Source organism: Lepisma saccharinum, chromosome 27 (assembly GCF_977018435.1).
Source record: "Lepisma saccharinum chromosome 27, izLepSacc3.1, whole genome shotgun sequence".
NCBI classification, from domain to species: domain Eukaryota; kingdom Metazoa; phylum Arthropoda; class Insecta; order Zygentoma; family Lepismatidae; genus Lepisma; species Lepisma saccharinum.
The window spans coordinates 27901229-27921156 of NC_139255.1; the positions used below are offsets into that span (position 1 = coordinate 27901229).

General features: G+C 36.8%; 1 protein-coding gene across 6 annotated transcripts in view; it reads right to left on the bottom strand.

The window, feature by feature from the left end:
* Nucleotides 1-16113: 16113 nt before the first annotated feature.
* Nucleotides 16114-19928, bottom strand: part of LOC145980013 (BTB/POZ domain-containing protein 2-like) — a 39215-nt gene continuing 35400 nt past the window's right edge. For all 6 annotated transcript variants that reach the window (XM_083112975.1, XM_083112976.1, XM_083112973.1 and 3 more), the window contains one exon: nucleotides 16114-17788. In XM_083112975.1, the coding sequence (XP_082969101.1) occupies nucleotides 16925-17788 (864 nt within the window). In that variant the 3' untranslated portion in view covers nucleotides 16114-16924. The remainder of the gene's footprint in view (nucleotides 17789-19928) is intronic.

A 19928-nucleotide genomic window follows, 5' to 3' on the forward strand; every position in this document is an offset into this window, starting at 1 on the left:
CCAGATAGTGATTTGAATATCTTTGTCAGTAACATGGAAGTTATTCTAAATCACTTTCAGCAGTCCAACAAAAAGGTAGCAGTGATAGGTGATCTAAATGTTGATTTTCTAAAAAATAATGTAAATCATGAATTAAACATGCTTCTTAACATGTTCAACCTAGAAGCAATGGTTAAAGTACCTACCAGAGTATCAAAAAATACAAAAAATGTTCTGGACCAAATTCTATTGAACACAGTAGTCAACCAATGCACAGTAGAGGTTTTTGACACTGGATTTTCAGATCACTTTGCACAGTCTTTCTCACTTTCAACACCATTTTCACAAAGCAATAGCAATGTTAAACAAATAAATGATTATATACCACCAAAAGTGTTTTTAATGACAAAAATACAACTTACTTCAATCACTTACTCAGCAATGAAGATTGGAAACATATATATGAGTGCAGCACAGTAAATGATGCTTTCGACAAATTTAATTGCATATTTTCTTACTATTTTGATGTAGCCTTCCCAAAGAAGGAAGTTAAAGGGACGACACAGAAAGACAAACCTTGGATCACAAAAGGAATAAAGATAGCTAGTGATAGAATGAGATTCCTAAACAGGTCTAGGAAAAGCACAGCTGTAACAATTGTTTTTGAAGAATACTTCAAGAAATACAAGTCAACATATAAACGTGTGTTACAAGCTGCAAAGAAAGGGCATTATGGGAAACTAATTTCAGACTCTTCAAATAAATCCAGAGCAATGTGGGGCATAATAAAAAAAGAACTGCAGGGAAATTGCAAAAAACTAGAAAACTTCATCAAAATGACACAAACGTAAGCGATCCTTTGGTAGTGGCAAACTTGTTTAATTAATACCTAATCAATGTAAATAAGGATAAAGTCAAAACCAATCAAAAGTCTGGTAAGGTTAAAATGGATACACATAGTGCATCAATGTTTCTACGCCCAGTCTCTGTTGAGGAACTGACAGACATCATCTTAAAAATGAAGAGCAAATGTCCAACTGGCTTGGATGAAATTTCATCCTCAATTATAAAGAAATGTTACACCCATATCCTACACCCATTATGTTATCTAGTGAACTTATCCTTTGTTACTGGTGTGTTCCCAGATAAACTAAAACAAGCAAAAATAAAACCTGTGTATAAAAAAGGGGATAAGCGTAGTGTAGATAATTACAGGCCCATAGCTCTGCTTTCACCCTTCTCAAAAATCATGGAAATTGCAATGAATAAACAAATTAAAACTTTCTTAAATAAAAACAACATAATATCTAAATCACAACATAGTTTCTGTAAAGGCAAATCAACAACTACAGCAATATTTGAATACATCGAACATGTCAGACAACTCCTGGACAATAGGGAACAGTGTGTAGGTCTCTTTCTTGATTTATCAAAAGCTTTCGACACAGTATGGCATGACCAACTTCTGAAAAAATTAAATCCCTATGGAATAAGGGGTATAGTAAACACCTGGTTTAGATCTTACCTGCAAAATCGCAGTCCTGTAGAGATCTTACATGTAGAAGGGACAAATGCCAATGCTTCTTCCCATATCTCTAGGCTAGAAGAAGTGACATGTGGTGTTCCTCAAGGCTTTATTCTAGGGCCAGTACTATTTTCCATATATATAAATGACCTGCCTTCAAACTTACCTTATATGCAGATGACATGAGCATTGTGCCAACTGGCAAAAATGAACAAATTCTAAATTCAAATATAAAAAAACACCTCAAACGAACTCTGCAAGTGATTCCCCACAAATAAGTTGACAATAAATAAAAACAAAACTTTAGCAATAAAATTCCATCATTCAAGAAATAAGAACAATGAAGAACCAGTAATAAAAATAGAAAACGAACACGTCAAATATATAAATTCCATAAAATTCCTGGGTATTTGGATACAGGAAAATCTCAACTGGGACATACATATAGAGCATCTAGCAGGGAAATTAAGCAAAACCATATATGGTATACGAACCTTAAGAACCATAATAAACAGGGAGACAATAAGAACAACATGTTTCAGTCTTTTCCAGTCACAACTAACATATGGAATTGTATTTTGGGGGAATGCTAGAAACAGTGCAAAAAAATTTATTTTGCAGAAGAGAGTAGTACAAATTATGGCAAGAAAGCAAATAAATGAACCATGTAGGAAAATCTTCAGATATCTTGGCATTCTACCATTACCTTGCTATATATATTATATTTACTGTGCTATGTAAAACAAGATATGTCTAGTTTCTCCAAAAGTATCAAGGAAGTACATCAATACAACACAAGGAAAAATCACAATCTGGTTATACAAACTCATAATACCACTCTCCTTGAAAACGGTCCTAAATTCGTAGGTATCCACCTGTATAATAAATTACCTGATCACATGAAAACAATGGAATCAAGTACCCAATTTAAGAGGGAATTAACAAAATTCTTATTACAACATTGTTTTTATTCAATAAATGAATTTCTAAATTTGTAAATATTAAATTACATAAATTGTCAACAAAGAGTTCGATTGTACAGAAAATGGAATTATACTATTTATATTATCATGTACGAAGTATTCACTATATGCTATTATTGTGTCTAAAGATCATTAATCGGTTCTGTATATATATTGCATTCTTCCATGTTGTATAAGTTACATATTTACTTTTACATTTTATTTTTACACTAAAAAAATTTCTTCGCTTATTATTGTGCTCGCCTTAAATATTGTATGTAATTTCACTGACATAGTGTATTCTTCCTTTATTTGGATATCCTTCATGTAGAAGTTCTTCAAATCATTGCTGTAATTCTTGTCTATAATTGTATTAATATTTTATTAGTGTATTTTGATTTCCTTCATGTAGTAGTTCTTAATCATTACTGTAATCCTTGTCTAAAATTGTATTAATATTTTATTACTGTATGTATTGGTATATGACAATTTCCAAACCTATGGTCATGGGTCAACAGAAATAAAAAATATGAATATGAATATTCAACAATAATTTTTTGACTGTGAAAAACTAGTTGTGTATATTAGGGATGGCCAGATCCAGATAAAATTTTTCGGACCCGGATCCGCGGATCTGGAATTTTCAGATCCAGATCCGGATCTGGTACTTTTGGATCCAGATCCAGAATTTTCGGATCCGGATCCGTTTTGCCATCCCACATGCGGTTCTTTGGAAAGTAAGAATGTGCTTATAACATATTGTTACCTGCTAATATACATATATATATATATATATAATATACATACATACACATATATATATAGTGTGTGTGTGTGTGCGCGCGTGAGCAATTTGTAATTGATTAATACACTTACAAGGGAGGTCTAAGTCTCCCCCTCCGATTTCCATGAAACTTGGCAGGTGTATAGAGGCCCCCCCTCCTCAAATGTCAAGATGAGGAAAAATTGAAGTGGGGATCTGACCCATAAAACCACGTAAATATGGCATAGGAAGAAACAGGGGGCATAGGGCGCCTCTATACACCTGTCAAATTTCATGGGAATCGGAGGGGACACAGGAGTCAGATGATCCCCACGTCAATTTGTCCTCATCTTGACATTTGAGATGGGTTTTGCCCCCTAAAACAGTTTTTTAGCCAAAAAAAACAAAAAAAAACACATATTTCTTCCTTTGGGCCCCTCTATACACCTGCGAAGTTTCATGAAAATCGGAGGGGGACACAGGGGTCTGATCCCCATTTCAATTTGTCACCATCTTGACATTTGAGGGGATTTTGCCCCCTAAAACAGGTTTTAGCTGAAACCAAAAAAAAACATATTTCTTCCTTTGGGCCCCTCTATACACCTGCCACGTTTCATGGAAATCGGAGGGGAACATAGGGGTCGGATCCTCACTTCAATTTGTCCTCATCTTGACATTTGACGGGAGGTTGCCCCCTAGAACAGATTTTTAGCCGAAACAAAAAAACACGTATTTCTTCATTTGGGCCCGTTTATACACACACCTGCCAAGTTTCATGGAAATTGGAGGGGAACATAGGGGTCAGATCCCCACTCCAATTTGTCCTCATCTTGACATTTGAGGGGAGGTTGCCCCCTAGAACAGATTTTTATCCGAAACAAAAAAAAACACGTATTTCTTCATTTGGGCCCGTTTATACACACACCTGCCAAGTATCATGGAAATCAGAGGGGGACACAGGGGTCAGATCCTCACTTCAATTTGTCCTCATCTTGACATTTGAGGGGGTTTTGCCCCCTAAAACAGTTTTTTAGCTGAAACAAAAAAACACATATTTCTTCCATTGGGCCCCACTATACACCTGCCAAGTTTCATGGAAATCGGAGGGACACAGGGGTCAGTTCCTCACTTCAATTTGTCCACATCTTGATATTTGAGGGGGTTTTGCCCCCTAAAACCGTTTTTTAGCTGAAACAAAAAAACATTTATTTCTTCCTTTGGGCCCCGTTTATACACACACCTGCCAAGTATCATGGAAATCGGAGAGGGACACAGGGGTCAGATCCTCACTTCAATTTGTCCTCATCTTGACATTTGAGGGGGTTTTGCCCCCTAAAACCGTATTTTAGCTGAAACAAAAAACACATATTTCTTCCATTGGGCCCCACTATACACCTGCCAAGTTTCGTGGAAATCGGAGAGGGACACTTAGAAAACCTCCCTTGTTAGTCTTATATTATATAATTATATAATATAATTATATAACACTGCATATATTATAATATTTTATTTTAATTTTTAAAACTGTAACTGTAGAACAATTGTATAATTTTTGTATAACATTTCTATCTTTTTATATGTGTTAAAGGTTTCACCCTGGAATGGAATGTCTCACATTTATGTGTGTTTTCATTTTCAATACATTCGAATGAATACATATTCGTTTCAATGGCATTTACAAAATCACCTCTGACATTTTATGTTAAACAAGTAAGATTATTTTTGTGCATGAGTGTGTTAGCTGATGCGTAGCAAAGTAGTTTAGGAACAACACTTGAAAAAAATTCTTGTAGGACTAACTAATGAAAAATTTCTTTGTAATCGAAGATCATAATACCTTTTAAGGTGTGGTAATATTATAATGGGATTGAGACGAAACTCTCGGATCTGGATCTGGATTTTCAGATCCGGATCTGGATTTTCGGATCCGGATCCGAAACTTTCAGACCCGGACCAAGATCTGGAACTTTCAGATCCGGATCCAGAACTTTCGGATCCGGATCCAGAATTTTTCGAATCCGGATCCAGATCCGAATGGATCCGGTTTTTTTCGGATCCGGATCTGTTTGGCCATCCCTAGTGTATATGTGTGCAATTTTTTTTTCTTTTCAAATTTTGTATGTAATGGAGGATATTTTCATTACCATTCTTCAGCAATAACATCTGGTGCTTGATGATCTTGTTATTTGAGACAAAAATCAACAATAAGCAGTGAAGTGCGGTGACCTCGGCACTTGGGGTAGCAACTGATTATGGCTTTAAAGCATCGCGTAACCCCACCAGACACTGAAATGCATAATTTCAGAGTTGTTTCAATACAGACGAAAGAATTTAACTATTTCATGGAAGTCATAATTTATCACGAAACCTAAACTTCATTCATCTGTATCTATGTGTGCAAATACCTGAATCCTCTATGAAGTTTCACTTTGAATATTAAACATAATTTGCATCTAACATTATAGTAAATCTGTCCTCACTTTTGCAATTAGATAAAACAGAGATAAATAAATAAATTAAACAAGAAAAAGGTCCGAACAGGTGTTCTCGGGTTACCAACCAGGTTAGATTCGAGTTACCTTCCAACGTTTCGAGTGCATACATTGCTTCCATCATCAGGGAATGTAGAAATGGAGATCAGTGTGGGGTTAAATATATGACAATTATGGTGCGGAATTTGGGTTCTGTCTTCTTATTGGCTCGCTCTGGATCCTGTTGTTCTTATTGGCTGCAGCATTGTTTTTACGGAGCGAATTCCAAGCATGACTGAGCTGGAGCTCCACGTCCCTGTTCAGCTTGGTGCTTTCCTGTGATACGGCTATGACTTCTTTTACTCATCGGTCCCAGTACCCGGCACATCTGGCTATTATTTTTATGTCAGAAAATAAAACCCTGTGTCCCTCTGTGATGCTGTGTTCTGCAAGTACCGACTTTTCAGGTTGGAATAATTTGATGTTACACTGATGTTCATTGCATCGTCGTTCAATGGTGCATCCTTTTTGTCCTATGTATGGTGTCCCACTCTCGCAAGGAATACGGTATACTCCTGGAATCCGTAGCTCCAGGAGTATACTATATTCCTTGCGAGTGTGGGAGACCACTAGAGTACCTTCTTCCAGTCTGCCTGGTGATCGAATCCAGAGGTGACATATGAACTATGGCTTCGAAAAGACAATAAATATTGTGATTTAAAAATGATTAATGAGAGATATCATTGATCTATCACTACAAGACTCGCTACTCCTCATTGCACGTCACTATAAGTTACATGGCCTATGCCTGTTCGTAATTCATAATATGTTGGAAACAAATTTTGAGGAAGTCATTTTCCATTTCTCACAGAACAAATACCCATGTTACCGCTCCTGTGTGACTGTAGCTGCAAACTTAATCTCCGCAAAAATTGCACCACTTTGCTCGGTAACACAAAAAGGTTTCTCAGGTAACAAACTAATGAGGTAGTGACGGTAGGTGCACACTCCATCCCTGTCAGAAGCCCACCACTTTGCTCAGTGATGCAAAACATGGAAAACATCTATTTACAGGTGGTTTCATGTAGCGGTCGGAACTACTGAACAAATAGAATATGCCCTATTTTTTTTGTATTTAAGTTTGTAAAATGTGCACTTTATAGATGGGTAGAGTGCATCACACATAAATTTGCCGTTGCGTAGAAACATTTCGTCTCCCTCTCTCTTAGCATCACGTGTTCTATCCTGCTCGAAAACCTTCGCTATTGTTGCCATATTGTCATTCCATTCCTGGACACACTCGCGCAAACGGTTCACACCGTTCGGCAGGGACGGTAATGTGGCAATATAGCACGGCGTAGTGGTTGCTTCTTTTATGCAGTGCATGTTCATTGGCTAGCTAGTAACTAGTGTTGCCAACTGTAATAATGAAGCACTATTTCTGTCACGGAAGGGGAAAGGCAGGTAAAGTGGCGGTGAGTTTTGTTGGATTGGAAGCACCATATTTTTATTTTATACTAAGTATTTGACCAGTTTGACGTTGTGTGCGTGTATTGCGTGTGTGTATGTAAAAGTGTGTGTTTGCTAATGAACGTTAAATTCCATAATGCCTCCAGTTCTGTCGAAGTTGAAATCAAAAACCTTGCATAGCCAAGCTCGGGAAATTCTAAGCAACGTGCACGAGTTCATGAAGGATGAAGCCAGTCATGGTGTTAGCATCCCAATAAAGCATTTTGGCAAGAGAGCAGCGGCTGCGACTGGAGTTCCTGAAAGAACAATCAGGGCTATCATGAACGAAAGACAATCTCTTGAGATGTCAGAAGGCCCCTCCACATCATTCCACACTCCCGGGAAAGAACGACAAACACCAGCGACCAAATCGTCAGTGGACGCTTTCGATGAAAACGTTATCCATAGGCGCATATACGACTACGCTCTGCGTGAAAATGAAGTGCTGACATTGAAAAAAATGCATGTCAAATTACAGGCGGACATAAATTTTGCGGGAAGTCAAGAGAGTTTGCGACGATTGCTGCGAAAGATGGGATTTAGGTGGAGGAAGACACAAAACAATAGAACCATTCTGACAGAAATGCAAGATATTCACCTTGAAAGAACAAGGTTTTTGAGGCAAATAATGCACTACAGACGACAAGACCGACCAATAATATACATAGACAAGACTTATTTGCACAGCACCCACACCACATCGCTTTCTTGGTCGGATGACTCTGGAAGAGGGCTTCGGGTGCGATATCTGTGCGAATAGTAATGTTTGTAGTGATTTAAGGTACATTTTATTGTCAATATTTTTCCTTATTTCTAACTTTAATAAATACTTACTTTTACATATTTAAGGAAAATATACTTAATTTTACATATTTCAACAGGTTTAATTCACAAATTGTTCATATTTCATAATTTTGGAATTATTCAAAATAAATAAATTATGTGGCTCCAACATCATTTCAACTCTGGCTCCGGCACGTGTTCTTGTAGAAATTGCATAGAGGAGGCTGTCATTTTTGCTGCTTAATGTGATACATATTGTTTTCTGTGTTAAAATTGCCATGCTTTGATGGGTGACCAAGTTCATAGCAGGGCCGGCGGAAGGGGAGGGCGAACCGTGCCATCGCCCAGAGCGGCAAAATTTGAAGAGAAGAAAAAAATAAGCCTATTGAAAACTGTCATCGAGCGAGATATTCTTTTGCGCTGAATAGTATTGAAATAGCATAAGAAGTCTCATTATTTATTTTATATTTTGATGTTTTAGTTAGGAATATATTGATTTTCAATTTTCCGTTGCTGACCGGGGGGGGGGGGGGGGGGCGAAATAGAGCGGCATCTACCGCCACCTACCAGGGAGGCAAAATGACTAGCACCGGCCCTGGTTCATAACAAAAGAAAAAGCCACGCAGCTTATTGTCTAGTGGCAGTATATGTACTTGTTATTGTTGTGGAAGCTGGCATCCTTTGTAAATGTACAATAAAGGCAACCGACTTTCGCTGATCTCAGAGAGAAAATAATAATACTGCTTGAGGAGGAGTGTTATGGTGCAATTGTAGCGGTTTAACACGTTGGCATGTTATTATCTGCCGTTGCAGTTCCATACCAGTGTATACGGGTTTTGGGAGTGAAAAGTTAAAACGCCACCAGTGCATTAATGCAATGAAAAATAATATATATATTTTTTTTATTATGTTTGAAATCACTCAAATAAGGAATCATATGAACAAGTCTTCTTTGCAGCATTTTTGGTAATTTTACTTATGTTCATTCATTCATTGTTTTCTGCCTAATTGGCAGGTTTGTCACTGCAATCTCCAGCTTTCCCTGTTCTCTGCCTTACGCTTCGTAATAGCATACGACCCAGTTAATTTAATATCATCCATAAGCTGATATCTCTTTCTTCCCCGGACTTTTCTTCCTTCAACCATTCCCTCCAAGGCATCTCTTAGCAGGCAGTTTCTTCTTAGACAGTGTCCTAACCAGTTTCTTTTCCTCTTCTTGATGGTCTCCAGTATAGATCTTTTTTCACCAACTCTTTTCAGTACGGCTTCGTTTCTTACCTTGTCTGTCCATTTTACACGCTCCATTTTTCGCCATGTCCACATTTCAAAAGCTTCGAGTCGTTTCTCTTCATTTCTTCTCAACGTCCAGGTTTCTGCACCATATAGTGCTACACTCCACACAAAACATTTCACTAATCTCTTCCTTAGACCTATGTCCATGGGTCCACAAAAAACATTTTTTCTTATTTTGCGAATTTTTAGTCCATATGTATGTAGCTACATACAAAGCCACTTGTTAGTACATATGAATCCTAGTCCTGGTATAATGCATGACGTTTAAAACTCAACGTTAGATAGACCTGAATTCTCTAATTTTATTGTTGTACGTAACAGCTGTGCATCGGCACACTGAAGCGATTTTTCTATCTGCTCCATTAGCAACACTGCTTCTTTAGTTGTTTCGCGCATCGCACGGCAGAAATATCTGCACTGGACTCTAAATATGGTACCCTTTGCAACACCTTATTTGCACGCCTGAAAAAATTCAAAGTTCTGAATTTGTAAATTTGGCGACATAGTACTTCGGAGCCAACATGTAGTAGCCAACTTTGCAACAGTTCTTCTTTTTAAATGAAAATGCCTTTGTGAAAATTTTGTTCATTTTTGTTTAAATGTGTATTGTATTAATGAATTATTTCTTACAGTTGTTACAAGCATAAAAACACAGTTTTTTGTTGTGACGTTTGAGAACACAGTTTTTATCAAACTAAAAATTAATGTCTGATGAAGGGAGAGTGTGTTCTTTTGAAATGTCAAAATAAAAAACTGTGTTTTTACGCTTGTAACAACCGTAAGAAATAATGCATTAATACAATACACATTTAAACAAAAATTGTAAGTAGAAATACGAATGTTGAAAAATACTGACAATTCTTCGTTCTGAAATTAAAAATAGGGAAATTTATGTGCAGTTTAAAATACTGAACAGGTTCTTCTCCACCTGGAAAGAATTACCATCACATTTGAATGAAAAGAGGCATTTTTTTCACCATTTTAGGTGAAATTTCAGTAAAAGATATCTTGCACAATACCGGACAATTCTGCAAAGTGTGTCTTTTCCTTGATCTGTAGTGTAAAATGGTTCGCAACTCCGGTTCAGTGTTGTTTCCACTGAGATCAGAGTGTTTTATTTGTAATAATGGAATATAATATTATATTAAATCACTAAGTATTTGTGCATTCCTCAAGAAATGCTTGTACTCAGCTTTCTTGGCAATGTAGTATGTTAACACACATTAAGAACTTATGTCATAAATATCATAAAAACCTCCAAGCTCAACATTTTACTCCACCCAAACTGATATCTTATTCTCAATACTACACCATGTCCCAAAATGATTTATCGGAGTTTCAAGTAGTTGGTATATTGCAACTGACATAAGTGAATGTTTATATGCTTTTCTAAAAGACAAAAAATATAATTACATTTGTATTGCAGCATTTAAATTTTATTTCTCCACTCTTTGATACATATCACAATTTTTTTAAAAATTGCATTATTGCAGCATCAAGCTACATTTTTGGATTTCCATGAAATAAATTTGGACAAGCATTGCACATAAAGTACACCATCTTCGAAAGAACATGTTTGATTATGTATTAAAATATTTGCATGCATTAAGTTCAATTTATATTGTTTACACAGAATAAATTTAATTGTTCTCTAACTTGAAAAAAAGTAGACCAACTTGAAAACTAACTAAAGGTCATGTGATATGACACATGATTCCATGTTAACTTATTACATGGGCATGCCTAAGGAAGAAATATATTGGAGTGGTAACACTGAAAAATAAGAAGAAATAATGACGAAGGGGCAGCATTCACTTCCCCCAATAATGACATATATCCCTTACCCTTATGATAATATATATCCATGACATGTACATTCTTTTATGTTGTAATATCTTTGTAATAATTAATGTCTAATATGTAAATCTTTCATACTTATATGTAACAAATCACGTGGAAGACTAAGGTCCAAGAGACTGAACTTCCCAAGCTGAACTCCAGAGGGCGGAACAGGAGCCGAGCAGTACAGTTGCAGGAGGTGACAACAGATAGCAGCACCACAAGTCAAAGAAAATCCATAGTAATTAGGATCCCAGAGCCAGGAAAGAAGACTAACTAACTGGAATACCTAAAGGAAAATTAGGAAGGAATACCAGGAAGAAAAGGAAACATTTCTAGACCAACATGGGAGCCGCCAGGATGATCCAGAAGAAGAAGTGCGAAGCATCGAGCAAACCCGCAGCGGGAAGTCAAACACTTTCTCGAGAACTTCTCGAGCTACCGTCTGATATCTTCAGACCTGGTGGGAAGGTGTATAGTCCCGACTCCTGGACCGTTGCCCATCCTCACCTACCTCCACGATTTAATCAAGAATTGATGTAATGTCTATTGGTTAAAATAAACCTTTTATTAAGTTTTACCCTGATTATATATTGAAGTGATATTACCTACCTTTGAGAGTCAGCTACCTTGAGATTCAGAATATGTATAATGGTTTAAACATTCTAATCAATGCCCCGAGATACAGGAAAACCTCATTAATACAATATTGGTTAATACGAAATACCCTTTAATCCGAAGTTCTTCCCATTCCCCAGCCGATAAGATAGGATTTATAATGTATTTCAGTACGGATAAATCGAAATACGGATAATTTTTAATATGAAATTGTTTACAAGACCCTTCGGCAAAACTGGTTTCGCTTAATTCGAAGTAAACACCTGTGTAAGTCTACAAGAGAAGATCGAATGTGGAGAGAGTTTGGACGTTATTTTAACTTGACCTTGACACGTTTCCTTGTCCTAAGAGCTGCTGACAACTTGAGGAAAGCAGCCCGAAATGCCCACTGGACATTGACATTCTTGTCAATGTGCATGGCAGGTCAAGTTCTTTCCCCGCTGAATGCGCCACCTTGGAAATATTCACCAGTGCCAGATGAGAAATGCAAGATAAGATCGCAGGAATGTTCCAAAACAATACGTGTGGCGCATGGAAGTCTCACCCATCTGTCTAGCTCTGAGCTTGAGATTCAGCAGTTTCCTCTGAGCGAGCAACTTTTGGCCTGGTAGCCGACAACTTCCGGTAACCACTTTCATTAAAAGCGTGTTCTTTGTGCCCAGTAGAACTTCATAAAAAAAGGGAAACTGTTACAGATAATGAAAGACACATAGGCCAACTAAAGATGGTCAACCCGCTTAATGCGTTGTCATCTAGGTATCCCCCAAAAGTTGACTATGATCTTACATATGTTGCAACTCCCGTTTCCCGCTTCATACGTTTCCCAACTGTGCCGGTCATAAAATTTGCCAAAAAAGTGTTCTGTTGGCTGAGTGATTTCTCCCTTTTTCCTATCAGCAAACAGGGGGCAGGGGGGGGGGGGTCTGTTGCTGATTGTTTCGGCCACGATTTTCTTGCTCGTGTGCGTACATGGGCTCCTTTCCTTTGGCGTCTAAAATAAAGCAACCAGTTCTGAATACCTTCTTCAAAATGAACAAAAACCGCAGGATAAGAAAAAGAAAAGTGACCCCCTCCCTTCTCCTACAACAGCTCATTATCCGCCACTGGTGTGCATGGCAATGCGATAATTGCAGAATTCAGATACCTCTTTCTTGTTTGAATGCAGCTCTCTGGATAGGAAATATTGCCCGTATTATTGTCTGTTGCATGGTAAAACATAATGCAAGGATCACTTTTCTTTTTCACACTGCTGATAAAAGTTCTTCTGTCTTCGACAATTGTGTTATCTTTAAAATACTGAGTTCCCTTCTGCCACCTGCTGCTGTAACTTCCAGCTGGTCTCATTGTGTTTACACTGCAGCTGTTGCCAGTGTTTAGTCTAGCATCTGGGAAGTTGTCGCTTGCCGATAAGGGCAATGATTTGAATCTGAATTTCGCAAAGCCGTTTTGATTTGACGATAACGAAATTCGATCTCCAGAAAGAAAAACAAGAGTTAAAACAACCTCACGATGCACATAAAGTTCGTATAATCACCGCTTTTCTTCAGAACCATGCTGCTGCTGCTGCTTATATTTATATATAAAAAATAAATAACAACCTCAATGCTTAATGTAGGAATACGAGAGGAAAAGTTTTGGCGGAGCGAGTGTTTGACCTCCAGAATCCAACAATAAATTGTCGATTAATCTGAAAATATGGAAGTTTCGTAAAGCTTGTTTTGAGTTCACTTTATGCTGATGAGCTAAGCGGGACTAAATATACAGTTTAAAAGTGGGATCCAAACCAGAGTGATTATCGAGTGCGGCGCTGTTTAATGTATCCTAGGATACACATTCGGTGCAAACAGATCGCAAGTTGCATGTTTCCTCTTTCAGGGTGGATTACAATGCAAGTTGAGGAAGAGGGAGGACGATCCCTGCAAAGGGAGAGGGTGGTGAATATGAAGGTAACTGAAGAAAAGAAAATGTGACATTTTTATGATGTGTTTTAGACAGCCGAACCAGAACGAAATTTACAGCCCCGATGTTTTTTTTTTTTTTTTTTTGCGCCAAGGAAAGGTTGTGTTCTCTCCCAAGAGAATCTTCTCTTACAAGTTAATCCTATAACGGACAATGTTCTAGTGAACGCACCAAAAAAATCCAATATTCATTCTGTCCGATTATCTCCAGTCTCTTGCTCGCCCCAGTGTGACTACTGTCAAGATTCTTCCGAGTTTCACTTCTTGCAATAAACGAGATTGTTTTCCTTTCCGTAGGTCTCCGTACAGACGGGTTTCTTATGAACTAAAATTGTAAAAATTTCGTGGAAGAGCAACGACTTCGCAGAATTGAAAGAAAATACCGTTTTTTAAAAGACTTTTTGCAACAACATGCATCACGCGCATAACCAGTTGTATAACTACGCAGGATAAATGGTGTTACCGTCTTCTTGGAATCTTTGTGTCCGCGTAAGCTCCATGTTCTCGTTTCGTATAACATTTTTTACACTTTATTTAAAACGTACAATATTATTATATAGTACATAAAGCTTATTTTCTGAGCTACCACCAAGTGTAAAACATCCGTTGTGGGGGTAATTTATACTCTACTTTATTTACACCTGAAAAACAGGTGCCATCTTGAAAAGTTTGGATAACTCGGAAGTCGTTTAATTCGAAGTTGACATTTTTTGTTCCCTTGAACTTTGTATTAACAAGGTTTTCCTGTTTTAAGAACCTCCATCCCACTTGCCGTACCGAACCTGAGTCCCGCAGTCGGACTTCAGCGAGATGTTCACTATGAGGAGGGGAGCAACCAGAGCGGCCCACAGCAAGGATTGCCGAATCCGGGACAGACCACCTTACCATCAGAGGGAAGCAGTATTCCAGATGAGGAGAGAGCAGTCCATTTCCCAGAGGGGAGGAACCAGAGAGGCCTACACCAGGGGAGTACAGATTCCGTTACCAGCCAACCAACCACCACCACCAGAGGGCAGCAGACCCAAAGAAGGAGGGAGCCACCTATTCCAAGGAGGGAAGCGGAACAACGGCGAACAACTCGGGAGGACACACATCGATTATCCCATGGCTTCTCAATACCTTATCCTACTCCAAGTAATCCTCTCATCTACTTCTAAGTGGACAACGCCCGTTTAAATAAGTTGATTAGTAACCGTATAAAGGAAGGGGGTAACAGTGGATCTTGATTGTAGTTCAAAAATATGAAGCAAATTTATATTTCTACATACAAAATAATAGGTTCGGGTAAGGGCATTGACCAAGTTTTTGGATGACCAAGTTTTTGAGGGAGGGGCACGAATATCTTTTGACCAGAGAAAATAAGGACTGTTATTTTTGCTTTTAGAACATGTAAGGGAACCACATTGATGACATAAAATTGATTTGATAGTAGTAATAGTGGTCATAATGTAATCAATATTACTATTGTTGTGAATTAATTATTGAAAACTATTATTATTACATAAAGTTAAAGTGCTCCCCTGTGCATAGCACCATGCCATGAAGGCGTATAGGGGGTGTGGGGGTAACGCCCCACACTTTCTTGATTATTATTAATTATTCATTAATTATTTGTATTTATTTTTACAATTCCGTAGGTTTTTAATTGCATTCTAAGCTTCTTAAAGCCTTCCTAACTGCTTTTTATTCTTTCATGATCATATGGGATTTTATTTTCTTTGTGTCTACTTATCCCAAAACATGTGCAACAGAAAGTCCATCTTTTTCTTCATCTCAAGCTCAAATAGAGATAGAGAGAGAGTGTGGGTCATAAGTTGTATTGTATGCAATCCAAAAGTAAAAAATATGTATAAAAAAATAGTACAACACATGGTATTTCCTTTTTTCAATAGTTCAAACCAATAAATAGCTGGTTGCGTACAATTATTCACATACTTTGACAAATACTGTGGGTTTTTATTTGTCATTTATTAAAAAATCAAGTGACATTGTAACATCTAAAGTAACTTTAATTAAAAAAAATAACCTTCAGATTTGTGACAATTTTATCCGTGTGTGATTGTTAAATTTGAAATACAGGGAGAGGCACCTGTTTGCCTCTTCCTGTGGATTCCTTTGGGCATGGGTTTGGGAAATTAGATTTGAGAGGTTATCATAATTGTCTTGTGCTATAAGCTAAACATAACTTTCGAGGAAATTTGTGTGACTTGAGAGTTTGTACATTTTCATTGCCGATTGATTATTCTCTCTCTCTCTCTCCCCATGAAACCTCAATAGAATGTATACTAATTAATATATTTCCATGAAACTACAGAATACAGCACTGGGTCGAAGAGTGCAACGTCTGAATTTCTCAACTCTTCAATGTTAATTTTTTACATGGACAACATATAATATTAAAATAACATCAATGTATATAATATTGACTATATTATGACTACTAATACTAAACAATTTTACATCAACAACGTAATCCCCATACAAAAAAAATTCTATCCTAAAAGTGGAACATTGAATTAACATTTTTTGCATTATACATTCAATCTTGATGGTCCAAACATAGAAAAGCATTATAAATTTTCCACGGTTATATATTTTCCAACATTTATTTTTTCAGCTTGGTCCCCTGGGAAACATAAAATAAAGGCTCCACTGTATTTCCTGTGGTTAAGAGCAATTCTTGCCCATTTCCCCCCCCACCAAATATCCATCTCGACACCCTTGCCCTTGTTGATGTTACTTTTAAACAGGATCACATGGTCTACTCTCTCTGTAGGCAACTAAAGATGGGCCAGATTTATTGATGTAAAAGTTGCGAACAAAATTCTCTCAAAAAAATGAATGAAAAAAATAACTTTTTTGCACATTATTCATTTAAAGCCATCAGAAGGGGACTAAACTGTCATAAATCCTCCGACGTAATAAATGCTCTGGGAACAATTTATTTTTCCACTGAATGGCTAGGAAGTATAGTAGTAGTATGGCTGACATATCTTACAAAATTAGAAATTGATGCATTTACAAATCAGTTCTTCTGTACACATTATTACCACATACTAAATGTAGTTTGTTTTATTGTTTCTACACTAAAACTTCCATTTCAAATGCCATAACAGTGTATTTTCTTACACTATTTGGGCACCTTTAAACAATATTCTTTCATTTTCTCATTTTTGTTAAGCAATTTCCTTCCTATATGGACTCACCTTTAAAATTTGATCATCTTAGCTGATCACATCAGTATAAATGAAACCAAAGATGCATGAACTCTCTTTGAAGTACACAGTGAAAGGGTCAAAACCTGGTGTTTTGAGACTAGAGCGATAGTACTGGGCACGTTGCTTATTCTCTAAACACGGCCCTTCAATATAGAACCTGTACTTTGTATTAGCATCAAGTAAAATTGGTTTTGGAAGGAAAGCTTTGGTTGTTGGTTCAACTTTTACATTGATTTTGCTTTGGTTCAAGACAATGTGGCCTGTTGATGTGCAATTCAAAGACAGAGTAATTTCAGATTCTTTTAGTGGTTTAGATTCTGTCCCTGAAGAATACCCTGAACAAGAACTGCTGTTACTCATAAATATCATAATACCATGAAGCATCAAGCTCTTCACTGAACAGAATTCTAGTGAATCATCACAAATATTATAAGAACCAGATAGAGGTTGATAACGAGAAGACCAGTCCACTATTTTGTGCAGGCAGCTCCTGGGCTTTGTGACATTACTAAATATGTTATTTACACTGAACTTTTTGGGGCATAATAGACTATTGTACAACATTAACTTTTCTTCGGTTTTCAAGAAATCTGAATCTCCAACAGTAGCTGCAAAATCTTGAGGAGAGATTGAAAGAAACCGAATTTTGTTTACAATCTTATCACCTACAACGTTTCTTTGATTTCCTCCATTAGGTTCTAATTTTCTTCTAATGCATTCCTGTTCAGCCCATTTGACAACAGCTGTGAATATCTCAGCCTCATTTCTCACATTCAAAGAATCCACATCAAGAAGTGCAGATAACGTCCCTCGTTTTATAGAATCAAAACTGGGGTTTGCGAACACCTCTTGTGCATTACTCATGAAAACCTGCAATGAAAAAACGAAAATAAAAATATAAAATGTTGTTTAAGAAAATATGTGTGCAAACTTCATATGGTAGCATGGGTTAGATGGTACTCGCAAGGCTGCAACAACTAAAAGTTTTTGTCTTTTGAAGATACAGTAAAACCTCGTTAATCCAGACTAATGGGGGAGGATAAGTTGCCCGGTTTAACGAAAGTCCGGATTAACTGAAATAACCTAAAAGAACAGTAGAAAGTGTATTAAAACTCCATTTATAGCAACAAAACATGTTTATTATGGTGTATTTAAAGGGCATAGGCCTAAATACACTATACAATACAGTACAAAGTCTGCGGGAAACAGAATTTCATCAGTGGTTGACTGCCTTTTCTTTAGAAAGTTCTCTTGTTGACTTCTAGCCACATTTAAAACCTTGCATTCTGCTTTTTTTTGTCTTTTGCCTGTCTGGATTAAGCGAAGTCCGGATTAACAAGGTTTTAGTGTGGTTTCAAAAATAGGTACTGTGAAACATCGATTTTACATTCAGGGAATGCAGGTGGAAAGAAAAAATAATTTTCTAATATTTTAATCTCTTGGGACCTGAATGTATAATGTGGGTGACCACTCTGGGATCATGATAAAATTCAAGTACAATTCCCAGTTTTCAAGGTAAACTTTCCAAAAATTCAAGTGTACAAGCAATGTTTTCTCTATATCAACCTTCCAAGGGTCCCGGGATTGAATCCCACTTGGGCTTGGTTGTTTGTGAATGTCCATTCATCAATTTCATCATTTCATCACTCATCCCCATGTTCGCAAATTAGCCAAGAGGCACAAAACGCGAAGTAAAATAAACTAAATCAATCAATCTATTTCAACCTTACATTTTACCACCTCTCACCACTTGCACACATACACACACAAATGCATGAACAATATAAAGGGTCTGTGTGATTTCAACGTATGCAAAAATTCTAATTCAATTAAACAGTACATATATATTTAAAATGTTTAATTTAAAGTGCGGAGCTTACATTTTCCATTTCACATACTCAGACTAAAAAGACCTTCGAACACAAGTCAGGAATGTTACGGGATATACTATCGTACAAGAAAAATTGTTAATTGTATAAGAATTTCAAACTAAAATTTACCTAATCAACTTCAAGATATCTTATCTTGCAAGAATCTTATGTCTGTCAGATAGATTGTTCTTCAAAGGAAACTAACAAAGTAAGCACATTGAGAGAATTCTGTTTCATTTTCCACGTGGCTTTTTTTTTCTTCCAATTGTGTATACTACAGTATGTTTCAAAAGTTACGCAATCCAAACTTTAAAAATGTATATCATGAAAATCGTAAGAGATATTTGTAATGCTATTCCTTGCTCGCAAAGGAACATAAGACAGATTGTGTGCAATTCGATATTTATTTGTTTCCCTTAATACGTCACCAATCAGGTGACTATGGAAAGGGAGGGCTCTCGCGTGGCTTGCGGAGTTCTCTCTCTTTATCTTACTCTGCCAGCGGTTGGGGTTACCTGTCGTAGCTCTACCTTGGACTCGTAGAATCGGTTAGCTGAAGTTATCATCTGTGTACGGGTAGTATAATTATAATAGATTTAAGTTTAATTTAAGAATTATATTATTTCATTTAGTTAATTAGTTTCATTTGTGCACTATTTAGTTATTCGATGTTTGATACTACCATTACGCAGATGGTCATTTCAGATTTACCTGATACTTACTAGTCTTCTTTATTTTGTATCCAATTATATTGACAATTTCCCCCTCCAAAATTGCTGACTAATATATTATATACTGAACAATAATATCGAATATTGAACACAATCTAATTCCGGTGCCTCTATTTGACCTTGTACGAAATGGGTTGGTTGTATTTGTAATTTAAATTAATGTAAATCGGACATGTGTATATTATACTAAATTTGTTATTGGAAGATTTCTATTGTTGACGTTACTGCTGTTACATATGACCAATTTCTAGTAGTTATTTCATCAATAAATTGTTAAATTTACCTTTTAATTTTTGTACTTCCCACAAAGGCCTCTGAGTTGGGTGAATAGTTCAATAAGCAAGGTAGTCAAATTGTCAGCCATTAGTATATATAATTGTAGAGGGCTAATGACATAATCCCAAATCT